General features: G+C 36.7%; 1 protein-coding gene across 6 annotated transcripts in view; it reads right to left on the bottom strand.

Moving 5' to 3' along the window:
* LOC127634191 (phospholipid-transporting ATPase IB-like) overlaps positions 1-21353 on the bottom strand; it is a 105656-nt gene that overhangs the window by 29973 nt on the left and 54330 nt on the right. For all 6 annotated transcript variants that reach the window (XM_052113628.1, XM_052113629.1, XM_052113630.1 and 3 more), the window contains 14 exons: positions 19337-19505; positions 18970-19097; positions 18604-18681; positions 18399-18487; positions 18209-18253; positions 18015-18090; positions 17808-17913; positions 17196-17278; positions 17058-17107; positions 16845-16914; positions 16565-16649; positions 16331-16470; positions 12219-12357; positions 11029-11093 (listed from right to left, as the gene is read on the bottom strand). In XM_052113628.1, coding sequence (XP_051969588.1) covers positions 11029-11093; positions 12219-12357; positions 16331-16470; positions 16565-16649; positions 16845-16914; positions 17058-17107; positions 17196-17278; positions 17808-17913; positions 18015-18090; positions 18209-18253; positions 18399-18487; positions 18604-18681; positions 18970-19097; positions 19337-19505 — 1323 coding nt within the window. The remainder of the gene's footprint in view (positions 1-11028; positions 11094-12218; positions 12358-16330; positions 16471-16564; positions 16650-16844; positions 16915-17057; positions 17108-17195; positions 17279-17807; positions 17914-18014; positions 18091-18208; positions 18254-18398; positions 18488-18603; positions 18682-18969; positions 19098-19336; positions 19506-21353) is intronic.

The following is a 21353-nucleotide window of genomic DNA, read 5'->3' as shown; positions in this document are numbered from 1 at the left end:
AAAGACATGGAGAGATAAAAAGAGTACGTGAAATATGTGCATGTGTGTGTTTATTTAAATGTGGTTGGAGGCGATTTTTGATTGTGATCTTGATAATGGGGAGCGAATCACTAATAGAGAAAACAAACATCCTTCATTCTCTAACAAGAACCATGTGGATGACACAGCACGCATCAAGTCATGTAGCTGGCGGCCACACACGCATACACACAAACATACATGCACACAGCTGTAGAAAACCCATGCCAGTGAAAGCCTTTGCATATCATACAGTTGAATAAGTTCACTCCATACTGGCAACTCAAATCAATATCTTGCTTTGAATCAGTGTGTAAATGAGTCTCTGTGCTCAGACTATATAAATACAAGCAGAGCTGAGCCAATAAGATTCCTGAGTAACTAGAGCTCATCTCCTCTCCTCAGCTCAACCAGAACATGTTTTGTTCTTTAGTGTGTATGTGTGTGTGTGTTTATCTTTTTAATCAGGAATTCCTGTTTGCCCTAAACTTTTCCTGGGAGAACAAGTGGAAAAGAACAACACAAACAGAATGGAAGAATTAGGATTGATTATGGATCAGTGGGGTGCTGAAAATCAAAGCGTTTGTGAGTTTGTCGTAGTGTATATGTGTATAGAAAACTGGCCTAAGAAAACGGCTACTGGTAATTAATTACCAACTGAAATACATTTCCCTGAACTAACTCAGTTTATTGTTAAAGACAGCTCTTGTTGCATCTCAGGAAATTCAGTGTGAAAGTAATGAATCCTGGTCTAGATTTGTTGCATTTTCTTCCATTTGTAATCGATATACTGTAAGTGCCGGGTCTCTAAAGATCAGAATATGTAAGAGTGTTTGGTTAAACACCCATGCATTTAAAGGTTTAACCGCTCCTTCAACATGCTGAAGTGCACACATAGGATTGTAGGATATCTAAAGAGAGGAAGGGACACAGTTCATACATTCTGCCTTGAAAAGTGACCAGTAGTAGACAGGATGTTACGCAAATATTGAATTCGGATGTGCCTTGTTACCTTCCTTCCTCTGTATACTGTCTGCGAAAGCAGCATTTTCCAGACACAGCCACTGTCTCTCTCCCAGGTGTGAGTTTATAAATGTTTTTCTAGGACTAACAAGACTGTTTGAATGTCTTATTTATTTAACAATTAAATCACTGCATTAATGACCTCCTGATGATTGTGTATTTGCATGTGAGCAAAGGTTTGTGTGTGTTTGAGCAATTAGCTTTACGTTGCAGTAAACATCCTAATAACCCAACACAGAGGTGCTAATAAGTTGAAAGAACATGCCAGTCAAACCTCCCTCGCTATTATGGCTGCCAATACCGTGTCCTTGGGAACCGCCAACTCACAAATTAGTCAACCACACACGGAACACAGAATTCCCATTCCATTACTACAAACTGAAGAAGGTGTATTGTATGCACTATAACCTTGTAAATCCTTGAGTAATATAGTTTACTCTGGAAGATATCAAAAACTACTAGAACATTTTGGGAAATATGAGGAAAAAATTACATTCATACTTCTCAAAGCACACTTTTTCACATTCTAAAAAGACAAACTACTGACTGGCTGAATTCCAGTTTGCATACTTCTACTACAAATTAAAAGTATGTTTTTCACTGGTGATGTGAAAGTGCATACTTTGGAGTATGATAGCTGATAATATAAATAATTTTGATACAACAGACATTTTTGTTAATGCTATAGTGTCTCAATACATTAAAATGTATTAATACTTTAAGTTTCACATTTTATGCCTTTTCTCTACAAATTAAGAAGTCGAGAGAGAATGTCAAATAACCCTATTATTTTATAATGCATGGGGTTGTGGGATATATCAGCCTAAACAGCTTGTATGGATGCACATTTAAAAAAAACACTAGAAATAGTATGCCATCCAGGCACACTTAGCACACTTTTAGCATTTTTTTTACATACTATGCACTTATCATAACCTCACATACTATTCATACTATATACAGTAGTATGCCAGATATGATTAGTGCATTCAAACTTATTTAGGATACAGCCTGTGTGTCTGATGAGAGTTCAGGTGGCGATGAAATTTAATCTGATATTTGATTGACAGGATGGAAGGGGCACACAGGCACTTAATATACTGCCTAGGGGTGTAACGATCCATGCATCTATCCAACGATCCAATGTTATCGATACAATGCGTAAATATCGATATAGAATTTTTTTTTTAAGATGCACCTTTATTTTAATACTCTCATGTCAGCCACAACTGTACGCATTTCCGTCAGGCGATGAAGCAATCTTATTATATACACTAAATATGCTTTTTTTTCTCTCCAATTCGGAATGCACAATTCCCAGTGCGCTCCAAGTCCTCATGGTGACGTAGCGAATCTCTGTTGCCTGCGCGTCAGAGACTGTCAATCTACCCATCTTATCACGTGACTCACCATGTGCCCCAAAGAGAGCGAACCACATTATAGCAACCACAAGGAGGTAACCCCATGTGACTCTACCCTCCCTAGCATCCGGGCCAATTTGGTTGCCCAGGAGACCTGGCTGGAGTCACTCAGCATGCCCTGGATTCGAACTCACGACACCAGGTGTGGTAGTCAGAATCAATACTCGCTGAGCTACCCAGGCCCCCCACTAATTATGCTTTTCATGTGGGACAAGGATGTGCAGAGGGTCTGTGAAGCCAAATTGCGCTCTGCTATCCATAATTGTTGCGTCAACAGGGCTTCCCGCAAAAATGTGAGCTCCAGACCACTGACAGGATCAGTGCGCTCCTTAAAATACGAGCTCTCCTAACAGACGCAGAGCGGCTCACATGCACGATTACTTCAGGCTTCCATAGATATCATTGCGCATGCAACCCATTTGAAATGTACATGAGAATTTGCTATTTAAAAGTACAATGGAGCAGTTCAACCATCATGTGAAACGTCTTGGCAACGCTGACATTCTGAACAGCACTAATTAGGGAAAGAGAAATACCTGCTTCCAAGCACTAGCATCAGTTATAAGACTTTACACATCTACACATCAACACCCTTTTGGATTATAGGATTAAACTGAAAAATAAGTTGTAATCAAACAATTGATGATCAAGTGTGACATTATTTTTTAGATTATTATCTGCATAATTTGTTTCAACATCTGAAGTACCTTATTTTGTTGTGGATGTCCTGATGTGGATACCAAATTTGCACTTTTCAGAGAGCTCACTAAAATATTACAATTATATTCTGGTTGCATTTGAGGACAAACAATTTATTAAATGATTGTGTAAAATAGGCACATAGTATCGGAATATCGATCGCAGGGTCCTGAATCAATTCAAATCGAAATCGTATCACAGCAGACTTTAAAGTATCAGCAAATATCGGATCGCAGGCCAAGAGAATCAATTACAAGATTGGATTGTGATGAAACCTCCGATTTACACCCCTAACAGTGCAAATGATGACTGAATGTTGCCCATGTGATGAACTGCTACTTCATAATTCTTATTGAAAACTCTTAATGGGAAATCTTGAACAGAACTCTTGAAACACCAATGAGTGTTTTGGCCAAATTTAAACCTTATTAAGAACCAAAGTTCCCCTATTTTGAATGTGCTGTACATTTTTCGATGTCACTCTGTGACATATGTCAGTAGTGAATGTATTTCATGATCCAAGCAATATGTTATTTTCTGTACGTCTTTGAGCTGGGAACTGAATTAAGTACATGTTCTCACAAAGACACATACATACACACAGATTGTAGCTTTTTCTGGTTCCTGCGAAAGGGATCATATCACATTTATATTTAGAATAGAGGAGAATGGCCCCTTTGGTGTGACATATCACAGATAACATTTGCCATTCATAGAGAAATCACATGCAAACACATACATACTCACACACAAGTAAGACATTAAGGCCAACTGCTGTGACATAAGACATGTCACCTTATCAATTAAATGGCAATGGCTCTCTCTCTCTCTCTCTCTTTCATATTACATATGTATATATATATATATATATATATATATATATATATATATATATATATATATATATATATCACACATATACACACACACACAATCATGGTTTATATACTATTAGTACACTCAGCTGGTCATTATAACAAAATAAACTTCAATTTTTTTGAAGTTTTCAATATTACGGTAACACTTTACAATAAGGTTCTATTTGTTAACATTATTTAACAACATTAGTTAACATGAATAATACTTTTACAGTATTTATTAATCTTAGTAAATGTTAATTTCAACATATAATAATAAAGGTTTTCAACAAAAGTTGTATTTGTTAGCATTAGTTAATGCACTATGAACTAACATGAACTAACAATGAACAATTCTTTTTTATTTACTAACATGAACTAAGATTAATAAAGGATGGAAAAAATTTTGTTTATTGTTTGTTCATGATACCTCATGCATTAACTAATGTTAATGAATGGAACCTTATTGTAAAGTCTTACCAATATCATTATAGTACTGAATTATTATTGTGGGACCCAGTCAGGTTTACTATTATTATATAAAACTGTATTGTTATTATTACAATTAATCGCACATATAAATATTTGTGGAGAAAGCCCCTCAAATAACAAAAAATGTATATATAATTATGAAATAATTATTAATAGTTAGATTTAAATACAAATAAAATACATATATTTAAAAAAATATTATTTAAGATAAATAAAATGTATTACATTTTTGTGGCAGATGAGTAAAGTATTGATAAGACAGTACAAAAAGTGGCTTTTGAATCCAATATATTGTTTATTTCCATATTATGGAACATAAACCAATCATTTACCTACAGTTCACAGCAATCCATTTTGTAATTGAACCGTCACTAAGTCTGAGATTTATTCTAAGGGGTTTTCTAAGTTTAATATTGTCAATGTACACCTGCATCAGACGGATGCTTTTGGAGCGGCTCACTTTGGTTGCTTCGTGTCATAAACATACCATTTTTAGGTCGCTGTGTCAAGCTAAATGTAATATGTAACTAAGAAAAATATGTCTTAAGATTCCTGCGTTGGATATGCACTCCATTAAGTGTTTGAATGCAAGAACGCATCATCATGTTGTCTGCTGGCGGCGAGTGTGGTTTGTCCTCTGTATAAGCTGCGCATTGCCTATACAGCTGGAGTTTCAATTACTGCCCCCTGGAGAAAACAGGTGGTACTCAAAGCTTTAATTGCTCCGATGGGATGAATATTCCTCATTGCGGTTCGAGGACATGATCAATTGCTTAAAACTTTTTACACATTATTTTTTATATAATTAATCGTACTGAATTAACGTGTTAAAACGACGGCCCTAATATATTTATATCGCATTCATTTCACGTCTACCTGGAGCTTTTATTTTGGCAGAAAACTTCGTTTAAATCTGGTGAAGCACTGTTACCTCCTAATTTTTCTGTGAGACAGTGTCTCACCTGTAGATTTGTACAATATAGCGGTTACAAATTTGGAATTGCGCAAATGTGTGAACCTGCAGCACTTTGCTTTCACACTGCACGCGGACCGCTCTGAGACCACTGAAAACAGCGTATCATGAGCTCAGCACGTGGATAGAATAGGGTGTCATCCATTCACTCTGATGCACACAAAGACCATATATTCATTTAACTAAATGGCAGCCTTATCACTTTTGGCAACACTGCTAGTTTTATGCTATTTTAATTTATTGTGCAGCCCTGAAGGATCGTGAATATTGGTCTGAAGACACCTTCTTTTGGGAACGTAGTGGAAAAATAAAAAGCTCATTAAAATCAATGTGATATACAGGATATGGCTTAATTTTACATCTGTAGTAAAATAATTGTGATAATATTAGGTACAGTTCAATATATCACCCAGCCCTAATTACAACTCTACTTAGCAAATAAATACATTTACATAAAATATTTTTTTGAGTTGAAATTGTCTTATTATGTGAGAATAAAAAGACTGCAGAGTGAAAAAAGAGATATGAGGTTGCCTGGGACACCATTCAGTTATATAGTTTAGTGGTCATTATCCAAAAGTTATTTGACAGCAGAATGCCATCATTGCCCAATCAGATTCTAGTATTCAGAATTTAGATAGTAGTGTAATAATGACTGAGATTTCATAGAATTTTTACATCCACTGTACAAGCAACATCCCTATAGAAAACGTGCAAACCTGTAAAGTTCTAACCCATAAAGTGTGTTTATGTGTGTGTTTAAAAGATACATTTTAAATCACATGTAGGTTGTTTTGTGAATGCACTCAATTCTTTATTGAAAAAGCTGTGTGAATAGGTTGTGCATCGTATTTGTACTACAAAGGAGGAACAGCAAAGTGGAGCACAACTCTGTATTTATGATTAATGGCGAGTACCGTAAGCGTGCTCATGTAAGTCGTGTAATCCAGGCAGTGTGACAACAGAGGGGGATTGTTGGTGTGACTGATGAAACATGGAACTTAGCCAATCATACTGATCAGAGAGTCTGAGACACCAACATTGTCTCAGCATTGAAAAAGAAAGAAGGAATATGTGTGGGCTAGGACAAGAATATGTGTGACAAAGGAAAAGGGAAAGAAAATGTTAGGACAAGAATAACTCTGTGTGTATTAAAAGGACACCAGCTGTCTAAATGGGACTGTGTGTGTGCCACAACAGAGTGACAGATGGAAGTTGTCACAGAGTCTGATTCAAAAGCCATCATGTTTACCCAGGAGGCTTTGCTGCCAGAATTTGTTTTGATGAGATGGAGCACCAAAAGGAGATTGCGTTACTCCTCGTTCGACAAACACACTTGCTCCTGAACACACTCTAATGCACACATGGTTCCTGTAAATTTGGGAGCTGTTGGCAGACGGAGGAGATGCCTGACATCAGAGACAGAGAGAAAATCCACCAACCACACCATCAACAATTAACTCATTTTTGCATTATATAACTGACAGAGAGAGACCGAGATAAAGTGACAAAGAGAAAGAGAGGATGAAGACATGGAGGACTGTGATATGTTGGTGCAACTGGGTTCAGCAGCTGTCACACAATACACACTCTCTAACTCATTACACACACGGCTGTGACATTAGGCTCATCCCAGTTGTGTCTGAGGTATCATGGGTTATTTTAAGTGCTCTGTAAGATAAGAAAGAATTCTTTCATGGATTTTAATGACAAGCAGCGCTGCCCATCTCCTTAAAACGTCTTGTATTAACTGCATAAAATGAACAAGTAAAAGCCCATGAAATACTCACTCAATTAATCCTATAATGTGGTTGGACAACTTTCAAAACTACAGTATAATTTACCATAAATGGCCACCCATTAGAGGCAGATGAGAAACTGGCCAAACACTCATATATTATCCTCATCCATTGTGACCGTGAAAAGTGTGTTGTGGTACAAGAAAAGGCCTATGCACACTGAGCATTTAAGGAATAGTTCACCCAATAATGATAATTGATTCTGATAATTTACTCACCCTCAGGCCATCCAAGATGTATATGACCTTTTTTCTTCATCAGAGCAGGATTTAAGATTCTTAGGAAAGTATCCCAAGTTTTTAGCTTCATCCAATGCAAGTGAATGGACACCAATATTTGACAGTCCAAAAAGCACACTTAGTCTGCATCAAAGTAATCCACATGACTCCTGCCGATCAAGTAATGTATTCCGAAGTGAACTGATATGTTTGTGGGCAAAACAAATCACAAATTAAAACTTTAAGTTTAAAAAAAAAAAATACGCTTCCTGTAAACACTGAATGTCTCATGTCACTGTCGTGTGACATCATCACATTGACACGTTCACACGAGAATCCAAAAGCGTTCCTCTGTTTACCACAGAAGAACGCTTCACACGAGAGTCAGGTCAATTCAAACAGCTACAGAGAGCTGGTGGAATCGTGATTTAAAGTTGAAAACTTTTTAATTAGCGATTTGCTTTTCATACAAATGTATTGATTCACTTCAAAAGACATTACTTAATCGACTGGAGTCATGTGGATTACTTTGATGCTGCCTAAATATGCTTTTTGGACTATCAAAAATTGGTGTCCATTCACTTGCATTGGATGAAGCTAAAAACCTGGGATACTTTCATAAAAATCTTAAATCCTGGGGGGCCTGGGTAGCGCAGCGAGTATTGATGCTGACTACCACCCCTGGAGACGCGAGTTCCAGGGTGTGCTGAGTGACTCCAGGGTGTGCTGAGTGACTCCAGCCAGGTCTCCTAAGTAACCAAATTGGCCCAGTTGCTAGGGAGTGTAGAGTTACACGGGGTAACCTCCTCATGGTCATGATTAGTGGTTCTTGCTCTCAATGGTGCATGTGGTAAGTTGAGCGTGGATCGCGGAGGGTAGCATGCACAGCGAGCCACTTGATAAAACGTGCGGATTGACTGTCTCAGAAGCGGAGGCAACTGAGACTTGTCCACCGCCACCAAGATTGAGGTGAGTAACCGCACCACCACGAGGACCTACTAAGTAGTGGGAATTGGGCATTCCAAATTGGGAGAAAAAAATCTTTAATTCCTAGTTCTGATGAAGAAAGTAGGTCATATAAATCTTGGATGACCTGAGGGTGAGTAAATTATCAGCAAATTTTCATTTTTCAGTGAACCATTCCTTTAATATTCACAATAAAATAAAAACAAATCCTCCCAATGGACTCTGTGCAAAGTGCAAACTTTTTCGTTTCCCACAGAATGTGGTCAATTTCTTTTGTTTGGTCTGATTTAAACTTTAGTGGCAAAAATGGCATTAAAGTTGGTAAGTTCAATTCATTTTCATGTTTCAGTTCAAACAGCTTCAGTTTATTGATACAAAATGGATTCTATGATTAATTTAGCAGTAGTAGAAATATATGTAGGTCAATGTTGGTGGTATTAAAGCTGAAATGTGTAACTTTTTCTATATTAAAAAAACACACTGTAAAACCTAATGCTCAAAAACGTTCTCTTACTTTTGAGTTCACAAAACTGACACCTTTTAAGTAACGTGAATTTTTTGGATTGTTTTGATTTCAATGAACTTTAAATGAATTTACAGGACCTGAAACTGGGTAGGGGATTTCTATATCCCATCATGCTTTGCCCAGTACTCGGGCTTAGGTTGAAGACAGGTGCAATTTAAACTTGTTGAGCAATTGCTACACCTATCAAAGCATAAAATTAGCATGCATTCTGCATTCTGACATTCACTGTACAAGCTAGTGCTAGCTAGTTAGGTTTCCTCTATTTTAAGTTTTAAATTTGAGGTTACATGATCATTTTAAGTTCAGCCAAAGAGTTAATTTTAATGATAAGTGCCATTAAAATGCATGTATAGTATAAAATCTGATAGTTCTATTAAATTAAAAGTTACTTGGAGTAAACAGAGTTTATTAACTTAATGTGAGTAACTGATTGCCTTAATTTTTCAAGTTCTGCTAACTTCTTAGGGTTTCCAATGCAGAAAACACTGTAAACACTGTTCATTTTGAGCAACATGTCCACACCGACACAATAACATTGACTCAACAAATTGCGTGAGCTGGGGGCGGGGCTATCTGTTTGTTCGATCAACAGCAAATGGGGGCGTATTCAGAAAGCTGTCTGAAAACAAAGTTTTATTTTTGCAATTCCGTTTGGTGGTGCTAGTGGTGCAGAAATGACACACTTCAGCTTTAACTATGTATTGTTATTTGGGTGCATATAAATGAAAATAATTAAATATCAGTCTGTTTTATTCACTCGCAAAAAACATAATCGACCAAAAATATAAAAGATTTGGGGTCTTGAGCCTCTAACTGGCATTCTTGATAAACATCAAGCTGTTGATATAGGCTAGTAGGTCTCAAGAGTACCAAAGAGAATTAAAACGTCATAGAAGCAACAGACCAGTGAAGCGAAAGGAAATGAATGCATGAAATTGTTGACAAAATGGGAATTTAAAGAATGTTTTTAAAGAAAATACATGTTATAGTCAGAGCAATGACGTGTAACACCAGTACACCAGATTACTAAGTATATCATTGCGCACTTAAGCACTTAATGAATATTTTAATTATTAAGTAATTGTTGTATAAAAAATTAAACTACGCTTAAACAGTTGTACTACTATTACATCTCTGCAGTAATAAAGTACTGTCTCTTTAACAGTGGTCTCGGTCCAATACTAATTAAATCTAATCATCTGAACATATTGATTTCATTTTTACAAACAAAATCACTGGAAATGAAATAAGACAAAATCTGCACACAGTGTTTCTCCAAACCGCTATCAGTGTTTCATTGTAAACAAGGAAATGTCTGACAAAAGATTCCCAAAAAAAGAAGTTGTGAGTCATTTTTCTTTCTGGAAGCCTTCTTTTCCAGCTCTCTGTTCAATGTGTGAAAGTATGTGTGTGATGCTCTGCTATCTGACTGCCTATTCTTAGTGATCTGAGAGTTTACAAGCATCTGAGGATGACTATCTCTCCCTGGAAGTAATTAACCTTGTCCGTGTGTGAGTGTGAGAAAAATAAAGAGAGATACAAAGACAGACAGAGGTTTGTGGTCAAGAAAAAAAAAAGCGCAAGTCAAAAAAACTAGGGACTTTGGGTCGAGCTGGGTGATATGTAAAATATACACAATATATTTGCAATAATTTAGCTGCTGATATAAAATCAAGCAACATTGTAAATATTGAGATGACTTTAATGAGGTGTTTTTTTACCATTATGTTTTAAAGAATGTGTTATAAAATCAATTTAACTGTATCACCCATACCTAGTGTATGTGTGTGTCTGTTAAATTTTTAATGTTTCTCTTTTAAGCTTTAATGTCATGAGTGCATGTCCATGTGATCCATTACAGCTTTCATCATGCCCTCTACGATGACACCAGACACTTTAATTACCTTTACCTGTACATGAACAAAGACACAAACTTTCCTCACCTGACCACACCCAACTTCCTCCAGATAAGTCATGAGAACATTAACACACACACACACACACACACACTGTATATATACACAATATGTACTCACATCCAGGGAATCTTCATTGACGATGATTAGGGACATGCCATGTGACACCAGCCTACAGGAGTAACCTGAGACACAGAGACACAGTTACAGTAGAGGCATTACACAATACCACACATACAGATCTCAACAACAACTTAACCTTTTTGTATGTCTGTCATTGCCCACTAATCCCTGTCTGCCGAGCTGTACACTGCAGTCCAATGTTTTATCTTCACTCTCACCCACTTTATTTTGAGCTGTGTTTTTGCAGCGCCCGTCTGACTGTCTAGATGTCTGTCTTTCCTAGTCTCCTATGTTCTCCATTAATCTGGGAGTCTGCTTGTGGTTTTAAATCAGTGTCTGTTTGAAATTATGTTGTCGTGTTGCACTTCCTTGTACATTCTGCTTAGTAGCTGCTTTAGGTAATTTTTCAATGTTAAAATTTTTTCTCCTATTCAAGCTCATGCTGCGTTCCATTCAAAGTCGGATGTGGGAGATACTACTTGAGCCCGACACTTGGAAAATGACATATAAGGAACGAAATGCAATGTTAGCATTTGCTTTATTCGAATGCCAACAAAGAGGTCTCCTAGCTACCAAATTCCATAGGATAAAGGATGCTATGCAGTGCTTGCATTTGATTGACAGGTGTATAAGCTCATTTGCTTTTTCTTGGCAAACAGGTTTTTTATTATCATGTCATGTCAGATCTTTGACTCAATTATGCATTTCTTTTTGTTTTGTGCAAGTCCTGTGTGCCACCATGTTAACGTGACATACACCTGAGTTGTAGATGGCCGCACAAGTTTCCAAGTTGGATGTCCGACTTCAAGTAGTATTCAATTTGCACTTTTCAAAGTAAGAAGTTGAATGTTCAAACTTTCCAAGTTGAATGGAATGCAGCATCAGTGTGCAGATACAAATATAAATTCATAGATCGATTTCTCTTAAAAGTGTTAACACTGTGACTCTGTCTTTAATAAAACATTGCTTTGCTTGCTTGAGCATCCAAATACCAATGGTGTAAGTTTTGGGCAAGCCTATCTGACCAATGTAGTACAGCTGGTGTATTTTGGAAACCTGTTTGAAAACATAATTTTTGTATTTCCATTCGGTGCTGCTAGTGGCACAAAAATGAAATACTGCAGCTTTAATGATCTATTTGAGCATGTTTGTATAGTATACTGTACATCCATTTATGACAAACACACCAATGTTGATGGCTGTCTCCTGCTTGTCTCCAGTTAGAACCCAGATCTTGATGTCTGCTTTCATGAGTGTTGCAATGGTTTCTGGGACTCCTGCTTGCAGGCGATCTTCTATTGCAGTAGCACCCAATAAAAGCAGGTTCTGTGTGATGACAAATTAAATAAAGAGGAAGAAAACTAGATTTTAACATTTTCAGAAGAAAATATGAGTGGTGCTTAATATTGATCTGTTTCTCACCCACACCTATCATATCACTTCTGAAGACATGGATTAAACCACTGGAGGCTTAAGGACTAATTTTATGTGGCCTTTATGTGATTTTTGGAGGTTCAAAGTTCTGGTCACCATTCACTTGCATTGTAAGGACCAAAAAGCTGAGATATTCTTCTAAACATGATGACATCATGCAGCACATTTGGTTACAAGATGCGACAAGAACCAATGAGGTTTGAAATGATCGACGTAGTGCCACATTTGTTTGAAGCGCTTTAATCACCAAGCACAAAAGGTATGGTAAATAAACCCTGTGAAGTCTTTTTTTTTTTAATTACTCTGTGTTCCACTGAAGAAAGTCATATGGGTTTTGAACAACATAAGGGTGAGTAAATTATGACAGAATATTCATTTTTAGCAAACTATTCCTTCACTACTTTGGGCTAAGGATTTGTTCAAATCCCTGCCTATAATTATAAGCAATAATAATAGTGATGCTTGTCTTAGCAAGCAAAACTAAAGTGGCCACACACATACAGACATACAGGAACTCAGTAACCATATCCAGTTAAGACAACTGACAACCTGAAACCAACATATTTCCCATCACCTTCATCTTTCCTCTCCATAATCACCCACACCAGTTTCTTTTCCCACTCTCTCTAATAATTTATGTCTTTCCCCAGTGTCAGTATGAGGGGCAATATTTGGAGAGTTTTTCTAGTGTATTTATGTGTGTGTGTGTGTGTGTGTGTGTAGAGGTCACACAGAAGTGTTGTTGACTCTGGTTTTATGGGGCTTTTGGCAGGCTGGTGAAGGTAATTATCCTCGCTATGGTATACCAACTCCTCCTCAAACTACTAATCTAGGCCAGAGCCCTGAAACACACACAAAACCCAACAAACTCCGTTTTCACTGCTCCATATAACAGTGTCTGTGTCCTGGGGCTTAGATCTCTGATCAGTGCATTTGGAGCGCACTACTGAGTATTCCAGTCTGATGGGAAGACAAAGGAGGCTTGTAGAGGTTAATAAGAGAATAATAGAGCACCACCTCCTGCACTATATGAGTTGCCTGCTTAAAATGTAATGCTTCAGTGCCACCTGTTGTCTACTCAGATCATTGCAGCAAGGCAATGCCTCATTCATGAGACCCAATTCTTGTTTGTCTATTGACATGAAGTATGGCACACTGCAGCTTATTCTGTTCAAGCAGCACAATTTTAGATAGTATGTAGGCGTCTAACTGATATAAACAATGGCCAAACATTTTTGGACATTTATATTTACAATTTAGGGATTGGTAAATCTGAAATTAGACATTTAATTAGACGTTTAATATTTAGACATCTTTCAAAGATGAAATACCATGTATCTTGCAAAAATGGAAAACCTAGTGATCTTCTATTGAAACATGTAGAAGCCAGCCAATCAGGTTGGAACTTCCGATTTCAGCCAGTTTTTGCTATTTTTGTTTGTAATGTGCATGACATGATCTGTCCCAGCTGTGTAAAATGCTAATTACATACTTTTTTAACCCTTGTTCAAATATAATAACTGTTCTCTAGTGATACGCAAGGCTTATATTAACCCAACAATATAATTTTAAAAAAAACAAAACAATATGAAACAATACAATGATTTATTAACATTTTCCAAACAAAGCCTTCCAAATTATGAACATAGAAATGCATTAAGCACCAATTCAAGTAACATTAAATGTTTCCCATCAAGTGTAAGTGGGAGTTTGAATACTGAAAGAACTAGTCCCCACATAGGTTGCATTTTCATTGCAATGGGCATTAAATCCCTTAAACTGTCACCCTCCAAAATATTAATCTGCTAGTAGACTGAAGCTATCCGCTTTGTTACAGCAATCGTGAAGCTGCGTTCATGATTCACGTAAGGGCGGCAACGTCGGCGTTAAACAACGCTTTGAACTCACCATGAAAAGCGCTTGCAAACAAACACACTTACAAAGGCTGAAAAATACTTGATTTCTATCACAAGTACAATCTAGGGTTGCTTTGTACATCAAATAGAGCTAAGAGCTCCTTTCTCCATCATTTTAACACTAACAGGGATGCGCTGTCAGAGATTATTTGATTTAATGAACAACATCAGCGGCTCTATCTTAGGAGAGAGTGTAATGGTCAACTACCGTGTTAAGACAGTACCCCCATAGAATGTGTATGGGACTGCCACGTTATGCTGTTTTATGCTAAGATTGTAGACTTTTGTTATTTAAGATTCTCTTAGCCCATTTCGCCTTCAGAACTGCCTAAATTCTACGTGGCATTGATTCAACAAGGTGCTGAAAGCATTCTTTAGAAATGTTGGCCCATATTGATAGGATAGCATCTTGCAGTTGATGGAGATTTGTGGGATGCACATCTAGGGCACGAAGCTCCCGTTCCACCACATCCCAAAGATGCTCTATTGGGTTGAGATCTGGTGACTGTGGGGGCCATTTTAGTACAGTGAACTCATTGTCATGTTCAAGAAACCAATTTGAAATGATTCGAGCTTTGTGACATGGTGCATTATCCTGCTGGAAGTAGCCATCAGAGGATGGGTACATGGTGGCCATAAAGGGATGGACATGGTCAGAAACAATGCTCAGGTAGGCCGTGGCATTTAAACGATGCCCAATTGGCACTAAGGGGCCTAAAGTGTGCCAAGAAAACATCCCCCACACCATTACACCACCACCACCAGCCTGCACAGTGGTAACAAGGCATGGATCCATGTTCTCATTCTGTTTACGCCAAATTCTGACTCTACCATCTGAATGTCCCAACAGAAATCGAGACTCATCAGACCAGGCAACATTTTTTCAGTCTTCAACTGTCCAATTTTGGTGAGCTCTTGCAAATTGTAGCCTCTTTTTCCTATTTGTAGTGGAGATGAGTGGTACCCGGTGGGGTCTTCTGCTGTTGTAGCCCATCCGCCTCAAGGTTGTGCATGTTGTGGCTTCACAAATGCTTTGCTGCATACCTCGGTTGTAACGAGTGGTTATTTCAGGCAAAGTTGCTCTTCTATCAGCTTGAATCAGTCGGCCCATTCTCCTCTGACCTCTAGCATCAACAAGGCATTTTCGCCCACAGGACTGCCGCATACTGGATGTTTTTCCCTTTTCACACCATTCTTTGTAAACCCTAGAAATGGTTGTGCGTGAAAATCCCAGTAACTGAGCAGATTGTTGGTTGATTAGATAATTGCATTAATGAGAAATTGAACAGGTGTTCCTAATAATCCTTTAGGTGAGTGTATATATATATATATATATATATATATATATATATATATATATATATATATATATATATATATATTTATATGTAAAAGAAAAAAATTATATGATTTAAATTACTTAAATCCTGACCTGTATCTGATTTTATACAATGTACTGCTGTCACACAATTGGCTGATTAGATAGTCGCATGAATAAGTAGGTGTACAGGTGTTCCTAATAAAGTGTTAAATGAGAGTATATAAAAATACATATAAATCAGTTTCCACTTTAAATATATCAATGTTTTTTAATGTAATGGACATGAATGTAATGTAATGATGATTGAGAGATATATCTCAAAAGCCTGTTCTTTCATATTTGATACATGCATCTCAGTGTTATGTTTCTATAAAATAAAGCACAACATTTTAATCAAGCACAAGTTGCTTTAAATCAGCAACAACTTATTTAGTTACATTTAGTTTTCACAGCAAAAAGACAAAAGTCTTTTACTTCCAGAAAAGAAAGGAAACTTTCACTAGGAGGCAGTAGACATCTAGTGCATTGCATGCAACAGGTTTTTCAGCAAAGTATTTATCATGTTGATGTTGTAGATGCTTTAGAAATCATGTATCAAATATAAGCACGGCTTTGAAGGGTCAAGTACCTTCTCTATGAGTTCGTAGCATTCCTCCAGTTTCTGAGCTCTGTCCTTTAGCACTGTGCTAACCCGAGTGTACTCCCTCAGCCATTCCTGATATGCCCCCTCCTCTAGATCCACATATGCAAAACAGAGCGTCCGCAGCCCTGCACATGGACAAACACACAAAAATACATGTTAATAAAGAAAGAAGGTGAGAACAAAAAATAAAAAACCCTTCAATTTTGATGAAATCTTCACCTTCTGTTGCAAACTGCTCCAAGTGGATCACAGTCAGGTCTTTATACTGTGACGTCTCATGCAGACGCTCAAATATCACATTATCCTATAATACAAGCATGAAATCATCACATTGCCATATAGTCGTAAATATTTGTCAAGGCATTGCTAGCATAAAATGTAACATCCAAAAAGCATGAATAATTATGGGAAAATCCTAACATGTTTATGCACTGAATATGATGTATATTTCTGTCTTTGCTTTGATTATGTGGATGTGGTGCATTTATGAAACTCTCACCGCTCCCTTGCAGTACAGTCGCAGTTTGCCTGTAGGTGTTCTGACAATTACTGACATCCGTTTGCGGTTGCTGCGAAAAATTAGAAACAAAGTGAACCACCATTTAGAGGGTTATTTTGTTATATTACAGACTTTTAGTTTGCATGTGTTATATGTGAACTCCTTCACACAGGTCTGCATGTGACATTGTGAGCGTTTACAGCTGGTGCCTACCTGGAAAATTCTAGAACATTTAGCAGCTCATAAGACTGTTCTTTTCCTCTCTGAGGAACAGACATAAAACATTTACATATCTAACAATGAAACAATCAAAACTTTGGTTGATTATTAAAGATGAAAACACACACTAACCGCCTCTATGATGACTGAACGGGGTGTTCTTGCAGTAAAAACAAAACCCAAGCTTTTGGCACCTTTAACCAGCGCTCCTTCATCTGTGAACAGACTTGTATTAATACTTATAATATTAACTGTGGCACGTAATTCAAGTTGAATATTGAGTAGAAATTACAAAACACAAGTCACAATAAAGTAGAAAAAAAAAACAATATGGTTTGACAAAACTTTAGCATTAGTTAATGCCACAACCCAACAAAACCATAATTTGCTACTTGCAATTACTAGAAGCAGGTGTTATACGTAAGTTAGGGGGCAGGGACATTCTCCTTTGAGAGATCATTTTATTGGACAAAAATAACTAATGTGCAAGATGAGTCATCAATAAACAAAAGAAAGACTTTTAAATGCATATATGCTAAAAGTTAGCCACATTTTATTGAGTACACTAGCACAATGATGGCCTCAAAATCTAATAGATATCGACTAAAAGTCACAAAACCCCAATTTGGAATTCATGGTGTTTGATAAACGTTTGACATTGAAATGCTTAACTTGTGAATCAAACTGAAGGCACAGCTTTAAATATTCATAAGCAAACTAGTAATGATAAGAAGGTTGTGATACCTGGTGAGGAGGCCTGGAAGATAATTTGGTTTTCTTCTCGCTCTGGAACAACAGTATGGCAAACAGCCATCATGGTTAAAAACTCACATATCTGAGGGGAAGTGGGCTATAAAGATAGAGAGAAGGACACATTTTCATCATAAACACTCATAATACACAGAAATATTGGGTTTTAAAATCTAACTGAAAACTGCTTTAAAAACTAACATGGTTCTTCTCAATGTTCTGAATAAGAGCTGGATCATCAAACTCTGTTGAATTATGACTTGTAGAGGGAAGGTGACTGAAAAAAAAGTGAGAGAGAAAATGAGATATCACATAAAATATAATATAATATAATAACACATTATCCTAATAAACTTGAGAATTACAGGACTGAAGCAGAATAAGCCTTATCTGACCTAAAGTCCTCCATGGATCGATCGCTTTCCAAGTCTGGGAAGTGCCTGGAGACAGAGTTATAGATAAGTGGCTACCCAAATATCAACATAAAGCAACAGATCAATGCATGCTAATAAAGCCAGAACCATGCAGAGCACACAGATAATGCATGTTTATTGACGTATGAAAGTAACTGAACACTACAATTACCCATATGTAATTCCAGCTATTGTGCACTTTTTAAAATGCATGATGTTGCAAGTGAGAGTGCCGGTCTTGTCTGAAAATAGATATTTCACCTGAGAAAAACAGAGAAAGGGAGAGAATGAGAGATAACTAAGAGAGTACCACAATTGGGAAAAATAAAATAAAACATTAGTAAGATGGAAAAGAGTTAATGGTAGAGTTTTCTTACTTGGCCAAGTTCTTCATTCAGATTGGACGTACGTGCCATGGCAGGAGTGTCTGTCTCAGAGTAATACATCTCAACATCCTGCAAACACACACGAAGAACATAAAGCATATGATGTTCACCACACACTATATCACTCTCTCACGCACATTTACTAAAGGAGGACATAACATAGACTTCTACTGTTTTTATATAATGCTAATAATATTTATTCGCTAACCCTAACCCAAAAATTACAAGAAAACTTTTGGCCTATTTATAATTTTAAAGTACATTATTTGTATTTGTTATAAATGTATTTTCCAACTGAGGAAACAATTGGAGACAAAGGTCCCCAAAATATAGCTACACACACAGCATCAGTCTTACCCAGTTGATAAAGAGAGCCTGTGTAAATTTAACCACTTCCAGTGTGACCAGTAGGCTTATGGGGATCAGGTTATTATAGAGGATGATGAAGGTCAGCAGATTGTACCAGAAGTTCAGGGAGATGTCACCTACACACACACGCACACACACACACACACACACACACACACACACAGTGTATATATAAACAACCAGATAAGCTTGCTTTATAAAATATAACATATGCAACTTTATCAAAGTATGTGTTGTTTAGTTAAACTTTGCTAATGAGTGAAAAGTTGCTAACAAATACAACATAATTTGACACATCTACAAGTTATGAAAAGGAAAAGCAATGGCAAGTGAGTGATTGTCTGTGTGTATACACCTGCACGAGAAAGGTACCAGCAAGCCTCATCCGTGTGCTGTTCATTCCATATGGCGGCACCAATGGAGCTGACCAGAGCCATGACCAAAAGAATGCAGAACAGAACAAGAATCTGCATGTTTGTCACACATTCCACATTGGAGCGTTTCAGTGGCGCTTTAGTGGAATTCTATAAAATAGAGATTATATATAATGCTCATAATATACATACAAAAATGACTGAACCAGTCATTAAAGCTGCATTTATCATAACATAAGAGAAGGGGTAACAAAAATGCAACATGTTTAAATACAATATACACATAGATGCATATTACTATTTACATATATAGTGACTCCAATCATATTATTTAATTAGGGCTTTCAGTTACACAATTATAGTAAAAGAATTACATGATTTGCTGATTAATTAATTAGATTAATCACATATAAATATGTACTGAGAATAAAGATAATTTAGAATATAATAATTTAAAATATTACAGTACTGTACAGAAGTTTTAGGCATGTGAAAAATGTCCAGTAAACATAAAAAAGCTAAATCAATATTTGGTGTGATTAACTTTGCCTTTAAAACAGCAAACCTAAACAAAGGTACACCTGGACACAGTTTTTCTTGGTTGTTGGCAGATAGGATGTTCCAAGCTTCTTGGAGAATTTACCACAGTTCTTCTATCTATTAACGTTGTCGCAGTTGCTTCTGTCTCTTTATGTAATCCCAGACTGACTCGATGTTCAGTTGGGCTGTCTTTGGGGGACATGCAATCTGTAGCAGGGCTCCCTGTTCTTCTATTCTATTTTATTCTATTTGCAAAAGGAATGTTTGGGAGTCTAACATTTATATTTGCTATTGACATATTTCCTTTAAGCTGAAAATATAAATAACCATCTTAAGACTTATGTGCAGAAGACTTTTGCTAAGTACTGTAATTCAGATCATTCCAATACATTACATCATATTTTGGCAAAAGTAGAGCATTTACACAATACAAAAGTGGTTTTAAAAGTAAAAATATATATTTTTTTATTTCCATACCAATTAACATTTACCCAGTTATTAGCCTACGTTCCTCTGCTCTATTTTTATTGTTAGTCTATGTACTCATGTATTTGGAGGGTCTAACTTTGGTTGCACTCAGGGATGCAAACTCATTAGAGGTGAAAAAGGTGAGAAAGTCATAATAGGTTTTACAGATGAATATTTTCAGTTGATTTGTTTGTTGTATTTAAAGCTTTTTGTTTTATTTAAAGGTTTTTGTTAGTGTTTAAGCTTAAAGTAACTTTTCAAGTGATTTTAATAAGGAAAATGTAGAAAATGTTACCAAATAATTTAGGCAAATTTGCTTCAGAAAAGATGACTTTAGCTGAAAGGTGAGAAGTATGCATCCCTGCCACTAAAATTTCTCTAGTCATACGCGCTGTATATTGTAGGGCACTGTGTCATGGTAAACATAGTATTAAACTTTTAAAAAACACATCTCAAGATTCTGGCATTCTGTTGTGCTCAGTCCAGCAGTCTTTTAGCACTAAACATGTCTGTCTGTGGAAAGCTGAGCTGCCAGTTCCTCTCCTTGGTTTGACAATGCGTCTTGCATCTACAGCTGGAATGCTGACTGCCCCCTACTGCAAAAAGGTGGTATATCAAGCTCGGATTGCTCTGATGGTAGGCACATTCCTTATTACGGAATTTACTTACAGGTTGGGGCCATGATTAATTGTGTTAAAAAAATTAACACATCATTTTTAATTTCATTATTCACACTAAATTAACAAATGAAATTGAAGGCCTAGTTTAAAGGTATTAAATTAGTGCTGTCTCAGGAATTTCAGATGGTTTTACCATTACATTTTTGTACCAAAGATCCAATTATGATTATGAGCCAGAACCATGGTACAGTAATAGTATCTGATGTTAATACCTTCTCACTTTGATATATACCATGATAATGAATGCCTAGAATATTTATGCAACATTTACATGGTACTCAAGGTACTTCAAAGAATTCTATGGTACTAC

The sequence above is a fragment of the Xyrauchen texanus genome, chromosome 41 (assembly GCF_025860055.1).
Source record: "Xyrauchen texanus isolate HMW12.3.18 chromosome 41, RBS_HiC_50CHRs, whole genome shotgun sequence".
Lineage (NCBI taxonomy): Eukaryota > Metazoa > Chordata > Actinopteri > Cypriniformes > Catostomidae > Xyrauchen > Xyrauchen texanus.
Note: the sequence above shows the minus strand (reverse complement) of the source record. Positions and strands in the feature narration are given on the sequence as shown.